Consider the following 16,267-nt stretch of genomic DNA (forward strand, 5'->3'; position numbering starts at 1 on the left):
AAATACCTGAAGAAAACGAAAACTCAACCACATGGACAGCAGCGGAGGATTAACATGCAAGGGTGCTAGGCAGGAGTGGTCCTGAGGTGCCAGAAGAATTGTAAGGGGCCAGTGTGCTGGAGCACAGTTAGTGAGCGGAGTTAAGGCAGGAGGGGAAGTGAGCACCAGGGTCTCACTGACCTTGTAAGAGTTTGACTTTTTCTTGCAGTGGGGTGACAGGCATTGTAGGCCTTAAGTGAGATGACGTAGCTTGCACTTTAACAGGCTCGCTCTAGCTGCCAGATAGAGGGTACACTACAGGAGGGTAGGGAAGGAACGGGAGATGAATCAGGAGGCCCTGGCAGAATCCAGTGAGAGGTTAGTAGGTAAATTTTATCCCTTAGTTACTGTGGACTGATCAGGCCTACAATCTCCCAAAGGAGTGGATGGCAAAGGCTTAAATAAAAGAGACAAGTGGTATGATTTTAGGGTTCCAGGAGGTTCAAAACTCTCTAACAGAATTTGAGACTCTCCAGAGGCTAAGACAAAGAACTCTGGGCAGCCCCTATTTATTTGGCTTTCAAACAAAAGAGGGGGATACTGGAGAAAACATGGGAATCTGAGCGGAATCTTAGGAGGACCTTGGGAGATATTTTCCCAAGTAGTAAATTATGTCAGTCAGGAGAACTGCCTTATCTTTAGGTTGGCATTTATTGTAGAAGTGTGGAGACTGCAGCTATCGTCTCCTTTTAGTTAATTAGGGTTGGAGCCAAACATCCTCAGCTGTGGCCTTATCTTGTCCTTTGAGGCATCACAGCTTCACAGGCCACTGCAGGCCTCAGCGTGGACTAGTGACTCATAGAAGTTCCTTTACTATGAATCCACTGCCCATCTCCAGACAAGGGGCCTAGGCCTTGAACAGACTCACAAGTAAACCTGGGAAGCCAACTGATTAATTTTAAATCCTGCCCAGAGCCACTTCGTAGTGGTCTCCTTCAAGAGGTGACAGGGCTCCGACCAGGGTGGCCAGGACAGAGATGAGAGGCGGCGCTCTGCTGTCAGCCAGGGGGCTGGAAACTGAGAAGCCTGTGTGCTAGAGGTGAAGGGTCCACAGGGCTGTGCCAATGGGATTGGGGCTCAGGTGTGGACACAGCCCCAGCATCTAAACTTGCCCTTCTGCGACCTTGAGCCAGCCATCTGATCACTGGGCCTCAACTTACTCCTCTGTAAAATGGAGGTGGCACTGGCTTATCTGGTGATTTCCATGGCTTTCAGAGTGGCAAGTATCCATAAGCATTCAAAAGTGCTCCTCATTCTCTGCACCCCATGGCCTCTCTGCGGCTGGGGAAGAGAGGCTCAGCACCGCAGAGAAGGGTCCCTGGATCAGGAGCTCCCAAACGTGGGGAGCCGTGAGGGTGCCACAGCATGGTAGGCCAAAGGGGGCAGTAGCATCTCCATCCTTCATGTCCTAGTGGGATTCACCAGGCACTGCCTTCTAGGTGGGAGGCCCTGGAGGCAGAAGGGCGAGTGACCCGGACATGCTGCTCCTGGGGACAGGACACGTCTCTTGTGGCCAGTCCTCTCTCCTGGCAGAAGGAATACTGAGCTCCTTTTATTCTACTCCAGAAGGTCATCCTGATGGTGCCAGGCTGGCATCTGACACCAGGGTTCCCAGCCTCAGCAGGGACCACAGTTTTATCTGGATGCCCATCCACGGCCAGACCTCTGCACATCTTTGTGAAGCCCCAGATGCTGGTGTCAGCCCGCTCTGTGGGCCACAGCCAGGCCTGCCCTTGTAAATGGGCTGCTTGTGCCTGCTGAGCCAAGGACAGATGGTCACCTGCCCCTCTTCCAGGGGTCTGCTGCAGCTGAGATAAGGCCTACACATAGCTCTCCAGCACCCACTCAGGGGCCCTGACCCTCTCATCCCCAGCTGTCCTCTAGGCTCCCACTCCCTTGCGCTCAGGAGACCCTGGGGCTGAGCTCTGGGTCCCCAGGGTCTGCAGCAGGTGGCTGTGGGCAGCACTGTGACTGAGGCTATAAGTGGGGCTTCCACCCCAGGAGCTGGTGAGCTTGGCCAGTGCTGTGTGCTTTCTGAGCTTGGTATGTGATCCTGCACAGGGGACCCTGCAGAACGAGGGCTAGAAGGCACAGGCACCCAAGGACAGGGCACTGAAGTGACAGAGAATCATTGGGAAGGCTTCCTGGAGAAGGTGAAGACAGAGCTGGTGAAGGACTGACCCATAACAGGAAGTCGAGCATGGTTGTTACTGGGAGGTCCCGGATGAGGCCCAAGTCTCAGCATAAAAGGTTCACGCTCCCGCCATTGGAAAGAGACGCTTGGCAGCCCCAGCAGAGGACGCCTCTGAGCTCCCTGGCCCCTCTGTTGGAGAAGTCCTGAGATTGACTACAGGGAATAACAGTCAGAGAAGAGAGTGGCCAAGAGACAGTGCCAAGGCTCTCCCACCCCCGGGGAGGTGCTTCCAGCCCCAGCACGAAGCCGGCCCTCTGTGGACCTGGCTATGAGGCCACACAGGCCCCTTGGACCTGTGAGTTCTTAAGCCCCCTCCCCGCCTCAGTTTAATAAAAGTGCCTCTCTCATCAGCTTGTCCTGAGAATGAAAGCAGATGCACGGACGCGACACATGGTAAATGTTCTGCTGGGGTCTGCAATAGAAGTGGTACCAAGAGTCACCCCAAAGAAGTCTGGGTCTGAGAGAGTGAGCTGGGAGGAAAGAAGTGTGGGAAAAAGAAAGCTGGCCGTGCTGCTGTCCCAGCAAGTGCAGATGCTTAATGACTGACTCCACAACACTCCTTTCACAGGCTCTGTGATAAGAAAAGAAGGGCTGAGGGCTGGGGGCTGAGGGGGCTGAGTGGTCGATCTGAGGGAGTCTGCAGGAGATGGGGCACAGAGTGAGCCCCTGTAGAGGGGCTCTGATGGGAGGGGAAAGGCATCTGGGGACCTGTGTGCAGCCACATCCTTTTTAGTCACACCCCTACTCTCTCAGGACAGCTCCTCAGCGAGCTCAGAGGACAAGGATATGCACCAAGACTTGGCGGTCCTGGGGATAAGAGACAAAAAACTTCCTGATGGGGCCAGCCAATAGGGTTAAAGACAAAGATCAGAATACCGAGGAATGTGGCTGAGGCTGTGATGGAAGCTACTGTAGGGCTCAGAAGAGGAGTCAACCCAGCCCAGATCCCCACCCCCACCCACACAACTATCTATTCCCCCAAACCCTCTGTCCTATTGAGCTCGTGATCGGGCTGCTTTTCTCCACTGCTTAAAGTTACTGTGGCCACCTGGCTCACTTTGGCCAATGACTTAAGAGGAAAGAAGACATGTGTCCCTCACAAGTACAAACTCAAAGAGCCCACGTGAGTTCCCGAGCCCTCTATCCCTTTGCCACAGCGGTACCACTGGTGGCAGCTGTGGCATCTGGGGTCCTGGAAAGAGGAAGACCTGAATCAGGACCCCACCCACCAGCAGTGTGCATGCAACAAGAGAAAAAGGAACACTGCTGCTTACTATTGCCATCTGGGGACTGTCCACCCCCTACCCGTTATAATGTATACTACCTAAACATAAGTATCTGAAAGTGTCTAAAACAGAAAACTGGCCTTGCCTGAATCTTCTCTGACCCTCTGGCTCTTGCCTTACCCTGGGAATGGAAGCCCTGGGTTCTAATTCATCTCTGCCCTCATGCTCTGGGCATCGGTGACCCCCACAGTGGAAGTGATAACTGATCCCTGCCCAGCCTGCCTCTCAGAGCTGCCGTCAGAGTCCAGAAAGGTGGGAGAGGCAGTCTTTCAGAGGCCTGGACAATGGGAAAGAACCTGTGGGTATCTTGCACTCCTCAGCTTCCCTGTCTTAAGCCCTGAAGGTCATGGTGAAGGTCACCCTGCCCAGCGTCAGGTGCAGAACAGTCCAGGAGAGGATGACCCCAGGAAACTTAATGCTGGTTTCTGCTAGTACACACGGGGCCAGTGGTCCCAGGCTGCCCAACAGGGGTGGAAGAAGCAGCCTAGAAGCAAAGTATCCCTGCTTGGTTAATCTAAAAATAAACAGAAAGGCAACAAAAATCTATGTTTCAATTACTGCACACAAGCTGTTCAAACAGCCAGCTCCACACTGGAGATGTGAACTTGTCAACAGAGGCTGCCTCGTTTGCATGCTTGGGCGGTGATAAAGCATACAACCTCGCACCAGGCTGCCCTCTGGTCTGGGCTGCTTTTTTAAAAACTTTAATTAAATTAAAAACACGGACATAGAATCAAGACAATGAAAATCTGCAGCAATTACATCAAGATAGGGGGCGGCAGTTCCCAAAGCAGACAGAGAAGGCTCTGTGGTCTCAGACAAGTCTGGCGCTGGGTACTGAGGTCAACAGCAAGGTGGGCAAAACAAGAGATCAGTGGCCAGGACAGGGGACAAAAGTTTCTCCCAGGTGGCCCCAAACACTCCACCCCAGAACTCCCTGCTGATGCTGTAGGAAGTCCCAGCAAGCAATGTGGGCACTGGGCTCCCAAGTTGAAGTGACAGCCTTTTGCGGGCCCTTCCTCTGTGGAGGGGAACGTCTCAGCAGACAGTGTGCCAGGTAGGCAGAGCCTGGCCACACTGCACTTTTCCCCAGGTCCCCTTCTCCCAGGCCTTACCTATTGACAGTCTCCTCTCTAAAATGAATGGTGGGAGCCCCCAGGAAGCTGCCTTAGGCCTCCAGGGCCACTCAAGCCACCAACCTGCTCCAGCCCAGGTGGCCGCTCCCTCCTTGCAGCCATGTGATGGTTCCTACCTTCTGCCTATGCGCTCCTCCTGAGCAACCCTCTCCCGGAAGGCAGAAGCCAGAGCACCCTGATCTTGCTGACGCCTCCGTGTCTCACACTGAGCTGGGCATAACGGAGAAGGAGGCAGTCAGCGCATTTGCTGCAATTTGGCCAGCCAAGGGCAGAACATGTGTTAACCAGGGGGCATGTCCAGGGGTTTGCCTGGCAGGGAAGCAGGGGCACCAAGTCCTGACTCATGGATGTGGAGCCCCAGATGCAGAAGCTGGCTACGTTGTGGTTTCCCGGAGTGGGAGTCAGATAAGCAGGAGGGCCCGCGGGTCCCACCAGAGATGAGACGAGAAAGCCAGGCGGCTGCGCTTACTGCTGGTGAAGGTTCCACAAATCCTGCATGCTGAAGTGGCTGTCGGTTCCGCATTTGCTCTGGACAGGGATTTTAATGTCCCCAGCCCTCGGAGCAATTCTGCAGCCATCAACCCAGACGCTAGTTACTTGGTGAAATAAAAGAGCAGTCGAGTCTCTCCCAAGGAAGATAATATCCTGTCACTGGCAGTATGATCTGCCGGCCATGTGACGGTTGTTCCCTAATGTTTCCAAATAGACTTTTGAATAGACTCTTGTCTAGAAGAAAGCAAATTGCAAGAGCATTTTTGGCAGCCAAATAGAAAGCGAGCATCAGTCTTTCTTCTTTGCGACTCTCGCTGCTGGGTCTGGCTCCAGGCACCGAGTAGGATTCATTCATCAGCTTGGGTCACTGATGAACGCAATTTCCTGTGAAGCAAGAGAGCTCCTTGAATTAGTCAATTCTGTAAGATTCGAAATAATCAGGCGTGCCGGAGAGGTGGCTCTGCTGGAGTGGGAGGACCCCTTGGAGAAGAAACTAAAATCCAGCTCCAAAGACTTCGATCCGATATGTGGGTTTGCAGAACTGAAAGGAAACAGGGCTCTAATTTCAGGGTTTCTATCCTCTGTGGAGCCACAAGAACAAGGAATCAGGGGGAGCCAAGATGGTTATTTGTAATGATAACTCTGGTTAATCCTCGTCTAAGCGATCAAGCCAAATGCAGCAAAGCTCCCTCATCGATCCTCTTGTTTACCAGCGCCTAATTTATACGTGCCTTCGCTCTTCCCTCAGTTTATGCTGATATTATGTTGCCAACTGTCATTTCCAATATCTTTTTTGTTTTTCATTATCTTCATTATAATGATTTACACCAGGAGCAATCGCACAAATGCCTCATCAATTAGTCCCGTGAGAAAAGTCTCTGAATCATGTGTGCTTTCTTCAAAAAAAAAAAAAAAAAATCACTGCATCAAAACCCACAATAAGAATTTCTAACAGCAAAGGTGCACACAGGAAGGGAGGGAATGGGGAGGCTTGTTCTTTTAATATTGTTCATCTAAACGGGCACCAGTACCACCTTTCCAAGACAGAGAGATTGCTTTTTGCGAGAGAAATTGGGCCCAGAAAAGGAATCTATGGCATTTTTCCTGAAACCTATCATCAGAAAAGCATTTTGAACATTTGTCATTTTGGGTCATGTATTAAGCCCTGTAATCATGGAATATGGGTTTTCCCAAAGATACCTCCGTGCCCCATGGCTGAGCACAGTGTTGGGATGCCTGGTCCAGGGGCCAAATCCTAGCCTGCTGATCCAGAGCTGTTAAAAATGCAGATTCTGGCTCCCAGGCTTGGATGGGGCCTGAGATTCTACATTTCTGACAGTGCAGGTGGTGGGGTGCTGCTGGCCCCCGGCCACACTTTTCAAGGAGAAAGAGCAGCAGCTACTCTGCTTGGCCCCAGACTTCCTCCCCTTCATCTTCCTCACTGGTAAAATTCGAGCGTCAGTGCTTCTCTGACTACAACGCTGGGATCTTAGGAGGCAAATGGAGTGGTGACTTTGAAAGGAGCTGAGTGTGCGAACACATACCGTAGGATCTCCGCGCTGAGCACGAGGAGGCACTCACAGGGCAGACGCCCAGGGGTTCACCATGGCCCTGTTTGTAGCTCTCCAGATCTAATTTCTTTCACACAGCTGAGACTCAGCACCTTTGACCAGCACCTCCTCATTTAAGTGCTTTTACTTTACTTAGCAGGGGCAGAAGGAATTTGGGGAGGTGACAGGTACATTGTGGCATGGAGAGTGACGGAGGTTTGGTGGCTACAGGGGTGCATGTTTATCTCCAAACACATCAAGTTGTGGCTGTTAAATATCTACCACTCTTTCATGTCAATCAGACCTCAATAAAGCAGATTTTTTTTTAAAATAGGACCCTTGCCAAAGGTAAGAGGTGCCGCCCCATAAAGCCAGACTTATCTTGATGTCCGCTGTGGGACGTTTAACACAGGGCTCCCTTCCCATTCCCTGGGGGCTGCTTGCACCCTCCACTGCAGAGGGAGGCCCCAGCTCCCTGAGCTGTCTTCCTCCAAGCTTTGGTCAGGAGGAAACAGATTCCTGTCTTCTTTAAACAAGACAATAACCTAAAGTCCTGTGTTACCAAGATTCATGCCACCTGGGGCCCAGGCATAGAAGCAGAGGTCAGAAGTCATGGCTCTGGTTTCTAAGAGGATTTGTGGGCTCCTTGACTCCCCTCTTCCCCCTGCCTGGTGAGCCTGGGAGAGGCTGCTTAGGTGGGTCCAGACCCCAGAGCTGGCAGCAGGTCTTGCTGGGATCTTCCAGCCACTGAGCCAAAAGGCTTGGCTGAGCCACTTTAGCTGGGACTGAGCAGTCTCCACACTGGGTCTCACTGGGGAGGGCTTGGTGGTAAGGTGGCCAGTGACAGCCAGAGGAGAGGAGGTCATACAGTGTCCCTTATGGCTAGGAAGAGAAGACCAGAAGTGGCATGTGACGACAATACCATGTTTTGTGCACCTGGGGCCTTGATATTTTAAGGAAAGAAACTATAAATATAACCACCCCTCGGGTTATTCGTCCTGCAAAGAGGAATGAGGACGTGGGTGCTAGCCCATGTCGCCCCAGTGCTTCCTTGGTTTCTGCTGGCCCAAAAGATAAAAGAGCTTGGGTCCTGTCCCGGGGACACCTCCACAGGCCCCCAACACCCACACATTTTGTGCCCACGTGGGGGCAATGACTCCTCACCTTTAGGGTGATGTACAGGGCCAGGAGAAAGGCCAGGCAGATTGGCCAGAATTCAGAGAGTCACCCTGTCGGGGCTGCGTAAGTACAGGTGGGCCCCAGGGCCAGCCTTTCATAAACCTCTGCCCCAGCCACCTCTCTCCCTCAGCCTTAGCCCTGCAGAGTGGAGCACTCCGTGCTGGAAAGAGCTCTTCAGTCTGCTGAGTGTTTCCTGAGCCTGCGCCTGGGTGCCCAGCCCTGTGCTCCGCCAGCCACAGTGGATGAAGCAGAGGCAGAGCTGCCCTTGAGCTAGGGAAGGGGCCAGAACTCCATGGGGAGTGGGACATGCCAGTCCATCACTGGGACATAAGTGAGTCTGTTTCACATTCCAAGGAGAGGGGACTGGTCAGAGGCCTCCTGCCCACCCCAGCCCTAGCCAGAGGCAGTTTCTGGCTGACAGAGGACTGCACCTGCCCAAGGAAGCAGAGAGGCCTTTCCCAGGGGTATCCCCAGCTCCCACCAACAGCCAGACCTCACGGTGGCCAGGCTGCTCCTCCAGAGGCACTGGAGACTTCCTTTGTGGTGCATTTGCCAAGATGGTGCTCTGGCTGCTGCGGAGTGTTTTGTTCCAGAAGAAAGGCTAAAAGATGCAGAGAGGGAAAGGAAAATAATAAAGATGGGCACAGGCTGTTCCAATCGACTTGGCAGCACGTCTCTCCCAAATGAGGCAATCATCCATTTTCCAATCGGGCCCGGACGTCCGCGGCTCATTCCTCAGCCAGCCACCTCGGCTCCCCTGTCTGGAAGCAGCACGGGCTCCCCTGCCTTCCTGTGGATTAATCACGCCTCCGGGGCCCTCACAGCCAGCAGCCCACTCCTTCAGCATGTCTTAATGATAAGAACGGGGAAAGGGTCATTAGCCACCTGTGATCCTGCGTGCAGTGTGTACACACCATGCATGTTAATGCCTGTGGGCCATCACCAGCGTCCAGAACACACAGCGTGTCACTGGACACAGACCACGGTCACCCTGCCCAAAGGCTGAGGTGGGCACAACGTCTCTTCATGGGCAGAGGTTGTCAGGGGCCAGTGCCAGGGGCTCCTGGACACTGCCCCCTCCCTCTGAGCTCTGGCCCCACACGGACAGCACAGACTTACTGTGGCACGTGGTGATTCTTAATTATTTACTGATGAATTATTCATATTGCAAGGTTTCCAGGCAAATCTGTGAAGCAGGGCTGCTGATCTGATATCTAGCAAGTGTCTAGCAAGTGTCCATGAGGGTACCCCCATCACCAGCTGGTAAAAATTTAGAGACATAGCCCAGATGCCAGGGCTGAGTCCGGACATCAGCTGAGCGTCCTCAGGCCATGGATGCCTGAGCTGCTAAGGTACCCTGAGCTGCAGGGAGGACCCCATCCATCAAGGTAGGTAGCCTCTGGGGTTAGGGACACAAGGCCCCTATGCCATGGATGTTTAATTGAGGGTGACCTTCTCGCTGCCCCCAACATGTTGCCCCCCACGGCTCTGGGTGAGATCACCCCACAAGGTCCCCAGCTGCACAGCACAGGGAGTCTTTGTAATAGACACGAGATCTGGTTTGCCATCTCCTGTGTCCTTATCTCAGAAACCTGCCAACTCCTGCAGGTCTTGAGTTGCAAGCCTGCGCTTTCCCACCTGAGCTGTGAAATATGCCCAGTACTCCGAGATGAGGCTCTTGGGTGTGGGCAGGGGGCTCAAGGGTACATTGCTTGAACCCAGCAATGGACCCAGGGACAAGTAAAGTTGTTCTGTGTTGAAGGAAAATGGTAGAAACATGAGGGACAGGCTGTGGGTGAGAGGCAGCTGCAGCTATAGGGCTTTAGGAAGCCTAGAAGTCAGGGCCAGGCCACTTTGTCTTCTCTGCTTGATTCTCATTAACTCCTGGCTACCTCCTCCGAAGGACCCAGAAGAGCTTCTGGGGACAGCTGGTCCCTCCTTCATTCCCACAAGTCCCAGGTCACTGGCTTCAAGCAGTGCTGGCCACAGTGAGGACCTGGCCCCATCTGACAGCAGGCAGAGAAGCCACCGACTTCTGCCCACACCTAATGACTGGGAAACCTGAGGGAAGTACCTTCGTGGAGGTACCAGGTCAGGGACCTGCCCAGTGGAGGACACTTGAGGAGCAAGTCAGCCATCTAAGGAGCCTGCGCCTCATCTCTCAGGAGTGAGGAAGCAGCAGAGACAGGCTCTCGCCCTCTCCCAGAGATGAACAGCAGAAGGGAAAGAAGCTGCCTCCCATAGAGGACATGATGCTGATGGACACACCCAGATGGTGGCCCCTGTAACACTTCTGATGGGTTATCTAGATCTTCATTAGCTTCACATCACAATTTATCCCAGAGCTGGTCGATATGGCATTGCAACATTTGGGGGTGCTGGAGACCTTGTCATTTGGTTTAGGGGTATATCTGTGTTGAGGCATCTACAGGCTACTCTGAACTAGGGCCTGGGGTGCAACAAGATCAATGCCTAAACATTCAAAGAAGCACTTTGGCCCTTTGGGAGGGCAAAGGTGAAGAGTGGAGTGTTGACCCTCATTCCTCACAGTTGCCCCATTCTGTAAGGTGGCTCTTTACCCTCCCCACTGTCTGCAAGAGGGCTGCCTCCACCACCAAGGAAGTGGAGAATCAAGAGCCTGATCTGGCTTCCCCAGCTGTGTGCAGGACCAGGGCACCAACCTCTGTAAATCCAGACCTCATGCTGAGAAGCCGCAACCTGGATGTATGCATGCGGGCTGCCGTGAAAATGAGTGTGCAAGACCATGAGGTCCACGCCTGGTGTGGGCTGAAAGCCTTCACAAATGTGAGGCTTCGGGCAAGCAGAAAAAGTGTTCCCACTCTCTCCAGGAAGAATCCAGCCTCCTTCCCTCCCTTCTCCTAGCCCAGCTTCCCCAGCTGTATTTCCATGGATAAATAGCTTCTGTACAAACAGGATCCTAGAATTTAGAGCTGAATTTTGCATATAAAACGCCTGTCTCTGAATGGGCTTTCAGGTTAGCCTATCCCTCGTCTCTCAGGAGTGAGGGAGCAGCACAAACCATCCCAACCCTGGACCTTAGGGTGAGCTGCCTCCATCCACCAATGAAAGATTTTCCAGACTCCAGAGTTCCTTCTTCATGCACATGTGTGTCATGTGAACAGGCGCTGGCAAGGCACCAGCCACCCAGGTGCAACCCCATACTCTGTAACTGGCCCCTCCACACCAGGGACGGCTGCTGCTCCCACTGCCTCCCTTCTTGGTGCAGGGCCCCGTGCCAGGCTCTACCAGCTCCCAGGCAGGCTGCCATGGAAAGGTGCTCACCTCGACAGGGAAGCGTGTTTCTGTGTTTTGTCTGCAATTGCACGACCAGTCTGGTTGGAAGCGCCTTGTCCATGCAGGGCCTCCTCCTCCCACCACACGTGTGCTGCTTGTGCCTCCTGCCACACAGCCAGGGGCACACGTGCGTGCACAAAAGGGGACCTCTGTGACACGCTGGCTCTGCGCCCAGCAGGAAATACTTAAGCTGCCATCTCTGGAGCTGGCACTCTGCCGTCTCACTCAGAGTAAACTGTGCAACACATTTCTTTCATTTGTTTGAAAGGGGAAATTAAACTGAGGAATGATGTCTGACCCAAGCGCTGGCATGCAAATAGTTGACCTTTGTTTTGAATACACTTAATGAGACTGAAACCAGATTGTGTGGCCTCCAGCTGCCCGAGTCTCTACCTCCTCTCTGGCATTTGGAGGAGGCAGGAAGAGATGACAGCGGGCTGAGGATGGTGGGAGGCACAGGTTGCAGGTTGCAGGGCTGACTTTTCTGAAATGCGCTGAAACTGTGCTCGAGGTGGAGACTGGGGAACTCCAGGAGGTGGTGCCTGAGTCAGCCAACAGGGAGGCTTGGGTGGCGTCTGAAGATGTGCTGGGGCCGGCGTGACCCCTTTGACCTGATCTGGAGCACACTTGAGAGCACCTAAGCGTGTCTCAGTGTGTGGGGTTCCTGGCCCACCCTGAGTGTCTCCCGTCCTCGCTAGCTGGCAGGAAATGATGTTCTTGACAATAGGTAATCCATGCTGCTTTATAGGAATGTGAGGACTGAATGAGTGTATCAGTTAGTCAGTCCAGCCGGGGCTGTGCCAAGGTAACAAATAGACTGCCAAACTCAGTGTCTTAACAATATCTATGTTCCAAGCATGCAGAGGGTAGGAGGGGGCAGCCGTGCCATCCGGAAGGTGGGCATGGCAAGGGAAGGAAAGGACGGGGTCATAGAAAATGTTCTACTGGGACGGGTCTAAAAGCTATCTTCATCACCTTCCCGCCCCTGTCTGCCAGACCCAGACACGTGATCCCAACCTAACAGCAGTGGCTACTGAGAGGCCTTCCTGTTTTGGGAGGTGAACCCCAGGAGACAAGAGCCCGAGCTGTGAGGTTCACCCCTCCACATGCAGAGCTCCTCCTTCCAGAGTCATCCTAGGAGGCTTAGGTCTGGCTTTCCAGGAAGGTAGGACAACTTGTCCCAGTGCCTACGAGGAACTGCTGATCAGAAACGTCAAGCTTTCTGGGAATGAGGTCCTCCTTTTCATACAAATGTGTTTGTCCTTTCTAGAAATGTTCAGCAAGTAAGAAACACTAACCATGTGTTTGTTCACACGTGTACTTGGACACCCTTCCATGCTGGCACACATGGGTGCTGGGGTTGCCAGGACAGTAAGTTCCAGAACTTGGAGACAGTGGGAGATGTGCAGCAGCCATGGACGCTGGGGTGGGGGCAGGTGCTAGATGCTCAATGTGGGGAAGGAGGGGCTCTCCCTGGACCCAGAGGGGCCAAGTCAGGGCCACCTCCTGGAAGACTCCATGCTGAGCTATCACACAAGACTGGTCTTAGAGGGAGGGCCAAAGCCATTCCTGGCAAACGAATAGCATAGTATAGGCTTGGCCCAAGCTGAGAGGGGACTCAAAACCTTCAGAATCCATAGGCATCTGGAATAAGTAGGGTGGGACAAGTGAGAGGGGATGCTGGGAAATGAGCCAGCCCAGGTCCTCCAGGATCTACTAGGCCAGCAGGAAGAGTTAAGAGCTTATTCTAAGGGATGGGGCTTGAGCATGGGCAAGTGCTTTTAAAAACTCAGACAGCAAGTAAGTTGGAGAATGGGTAAGAAGGGCAAGGCTGGGGGGTGGGAAGATGGGTGGAAGTAGCCAGTGTGAGAGTAATAGAGTGTCGATACAGACGCAGGGCAGATCTGAGAGCCGCTGGGACAATGGAATCGATGACCCACTGTGGATATGGGGCTGGAGACTGAGAAACAGAGCAACTGTCTCCCTCTGAGACAGAAAATTCCTACAGGTGGGTGTTTGGGCAAAAGAACAATGAGTTCATTGGGGGACATGCAGAGTTTGAGTAGCTGAGCAGCAGCCAGGTGAAGCTGCAGGTGCTTAGGAAAGAGAGTGGGACCCTGAGCATCACGGTAAGAGGGTCTGCTGAATGAGCTTATGCAGGGAGGGTGAAGAGTGAGGGGAGAGAGGGAGATGAGGGACCCAAAGAGCCCCAGCTTTTAAAGGCTGGGGACAAGCAGAGGGTCACAGAATCTGTAGAGGACTACAGAAAGAGAAAGAGACGAGCCATGCCACAGGAGGGAGGCCCAGGGGACAAGGGCACCAATGTCTGTTGGGTTTTATAAGTGTGACATTCATGACCTTGGTTTGAACAATTTCTCTGGAGTGGCCAGAGCTGAAGCAACATGGGAGCATATTCCAGAGTGAACAGGAGAAAGAGTGGGGCTGAGATTAGATGAGAGCCTCTGTTGAAAAAGCAAATGAGAGATAGTCAAAGGGGGGAGTTGATTTTTATCTTTTAACCACATAATATTGCTATTTTAAAAAATTGTGTGACATTGTGTGAGTCAGGAAGTATAACGATGAACTACACAGGGATCTATATCCAGCTTCAGAGGTGATGGTCACCTCTGCTCCTGGCTCACCCCAGGTGGTAGAGGGGCTCAGGTCTCTCCTATATGCCTAGCAGAGGGGTCTGTGGCTCCCAGAGCCAGGCTAGCTGCACAGGTAGTACATGAGCACAATACAGAGGAGAAGCAGCTTTATGGAAACTTTAAAAAGAAAGTATGCTGTCCATCCCACCGGCCAGCAATTCCAGAGGTCAGCAGGTGGAACAGAAAAGGAATCAGGAGCCCTGTCTCCAGGAGCTCACATCCCAGCAATGAGTAGAAATGGAAACAGGGCCAAAGAAAACCAAACTGTGACTGAGCCACAATCAGGGCTGGGGGTGCAAGGTGCAGGACAGACCTTCACCTGAAGCTGCCCACCTGTGCCCCAGCACTGCCATGACCTCTGCCCTTTGTCTCCATGCCCTCTGCAGCTGAAACCACCTCTCCTGGGTCTTTCCTCCTTTCCTTACGGGGCTGGCCTTGGTCCCTGCCTGGGCAGGAGCAGCCAAGTCACGGTCATGCTGTGCAATATGTAATCCTTGGGGACTCAGAAGGCCCCTCCAGTACCATGATGTGTCTGGGTCTCCATGACAACACTGAAGGGCGTTCTGTTGAGTACTCAGGATGCCGAGTGGGAGATGTCTGGTGAGCTGAGGCTAGCATGCACGGGCTCCAGGGGCAGGACTGAGTCCCAGGCTGTGGCTATGAGGGAGAACTCAGCTCCTAGAGGCCAACACCTCACAGAAGCATCAAGCTGAGTACCCTGGCCTCCTTCTTACTTTTAGCTCCCTGATGCCAGGAACCATTTATTCTAGGTGAGTTCCCTCGTCCATAATTGGGGACAGTCATGCCCTGACACCTCCCAGGTTCTGTAAGGAGCAAATGAGGTTGCTGTCAAGATTGCTTTGTCCTCTTACAGTGGTTTACAGATGTCAGTCATGTTGTGTGCTTGAGGAAGGTGTGGCCCGAGGGGCCCACAGAATCTGTGTTCACGGTGGGGAATGAATGGGGAAGAAACTACTACCATAATTAAAATGTGCATGTCCACGTCACTCAGGCAGCATGACACTGCTGAACTGAAAGAGTGATTTTAAACTGCGACTGGATTCGAATCTCTCCTGCTACACTTTGCCACCTGATCCTGGAGAGACCATTTCTTCCTCGTCTGTGAAGTGGGACTTTGAATGATCCTAGCTTTATGGGCTCGTTGTGAATCTGAATGAGCTAATGATTGGAAGCCATTAGTGAACCCAGAGCAGGGGCTGAATGGATGCTGCCGGTTGTGGCTGCCGCCCGCGTCCGAGCAGGGCGGCCATTTGTCTAAACCGCCCTCCTCTCTGCTCTGTGCCGGCAGGTCCGGGCTCTGTTTCCCTGCGAGAAGCTGCCACGGCCCACGGAGATGTCCCGGCACCACAGCCGGTTCGAAAGAGATTACCGGGTAGGCTGGGACCGCCGTGAGTGGAGCGTCAACGGGACCCATGGGACCACCAGCATCTGCAGCGTCACCTCAGGAGCCGGTGGCAGCACAGCCAGCAGCCTCAGTGCCCGGCCCGGCCTCCTGCCACTGCCTGTGGTACCCTCCCGGCTGCCCACACCGGCCACGGCCCCCGCTCCCTGCACCACAGGTAGCAGCGAGGCCATCACCAGCCTTGTGGCCAGCTCTGCATCTGCGGTTACCACCAAGGTAAGACCTGGCATCCTCTCTGGGAAAAAGCGGACAGAGGGGACCCTGCCTCCCATGCGCCCAGGCCGGCACCACAGGCCTCCTGAGTCTGAGTTCCCCAGAGCTGTGGCCTCCCTGGCGGGAACCTACAAATCATTTCTGAGGATTGCTCTGGGCTTATTTCCTGTGAAGTTTCTCTGTGACTAACTTACAGGGAGAGAAGCAGGTGCTGAGGCTGCTTGTTATCCTGTGCCATGCTGATTAAAGACTAGTTAAATAAGTAAAATAACAACAAAACTCCAGGTTGGCAAAAAGGTTCCCTAATAGGAGAACCAGGGCCCTCCCAGCCCCTCCCAGCGGCTGGGGTTCATGAGCAGACACTGACCCACAGTAAGAGCCACTCGGGGTCACAAGCCCACCCTGCGCATTCCCACCACCAGACTGTGTATTCGCATGCTCAAGGTCTTCCCTGAGCCTCCCAAGCCTTGGAGGGCAGCCTCTTACAACACCACCCTACTGTTGAGGACCCCAGATGCACTGTTACCTGAGCTGCTCCCAGGGTCTGGCCACCTGGCAATTGGCCTCAGGGCCTTTTTGCTCCAGGTTGGTCTGTTTTTGCTGGAAGAGCCAGCTCCAGCCTCAGGAATGGCAGCAGAAAGCAGTCCGTGTGCTGAACAGAATGTGGACATGAATGTCACCAAGCCTCTTGCCAGGCTTCAGGCTGAGCTGGGCCTCTTGTTCCTTGCTGCTCAGAGCCCTTAGGAGGGATGGCGGGGCCCAGGCAGGAAGCCCATTCATCCATCCCAC

The 16,267-nt window shown here is 53.5% G+C and overlaps 1 protein-coding gene across 2 annotated transcripts in view; it reads left to right on the top strand.

Annotated features, from left to right (window-relative positions):
- Positions 1–16,267, top strand: part of Klhl29 (kelch-like family member 29) — a 205,665-nt gene that overhangs the window by 63,077 nt on the left and 126,321 nt on the right. For both annotated transcript variants that reach the window (XM_013522637.1, XM_005400361.2), the window contains exon 2: positions 15,152–15,481. In XM_013522637.1, the coding sequence (XP_013378091.1) occupies positions 15,197–15,481 (285 nt within the window). In that variant the 5' untranslated portion in view covers positions 15,152–15,196. The remainder of the gene's footprint in view (positions 1–15,151; positions 15,482–16,267) is intronic.

This window comes from Chinchilla lanigera, unplaced genomic scaffold (genome assembly GCF_000276665.1).
Source record: "Chinchilla lanigera isolate Chin_1 unplaced genomic scaffold, ChiLan1.0 scaffold00068, whole genome shotgun sequence".
Taxonomy (NCBI): Eukaryota; Metazoa; Chordata; class Mammalia; order Rodentia; family Chinchillidae; genus Chinchilla; species Chinchilla lanigera.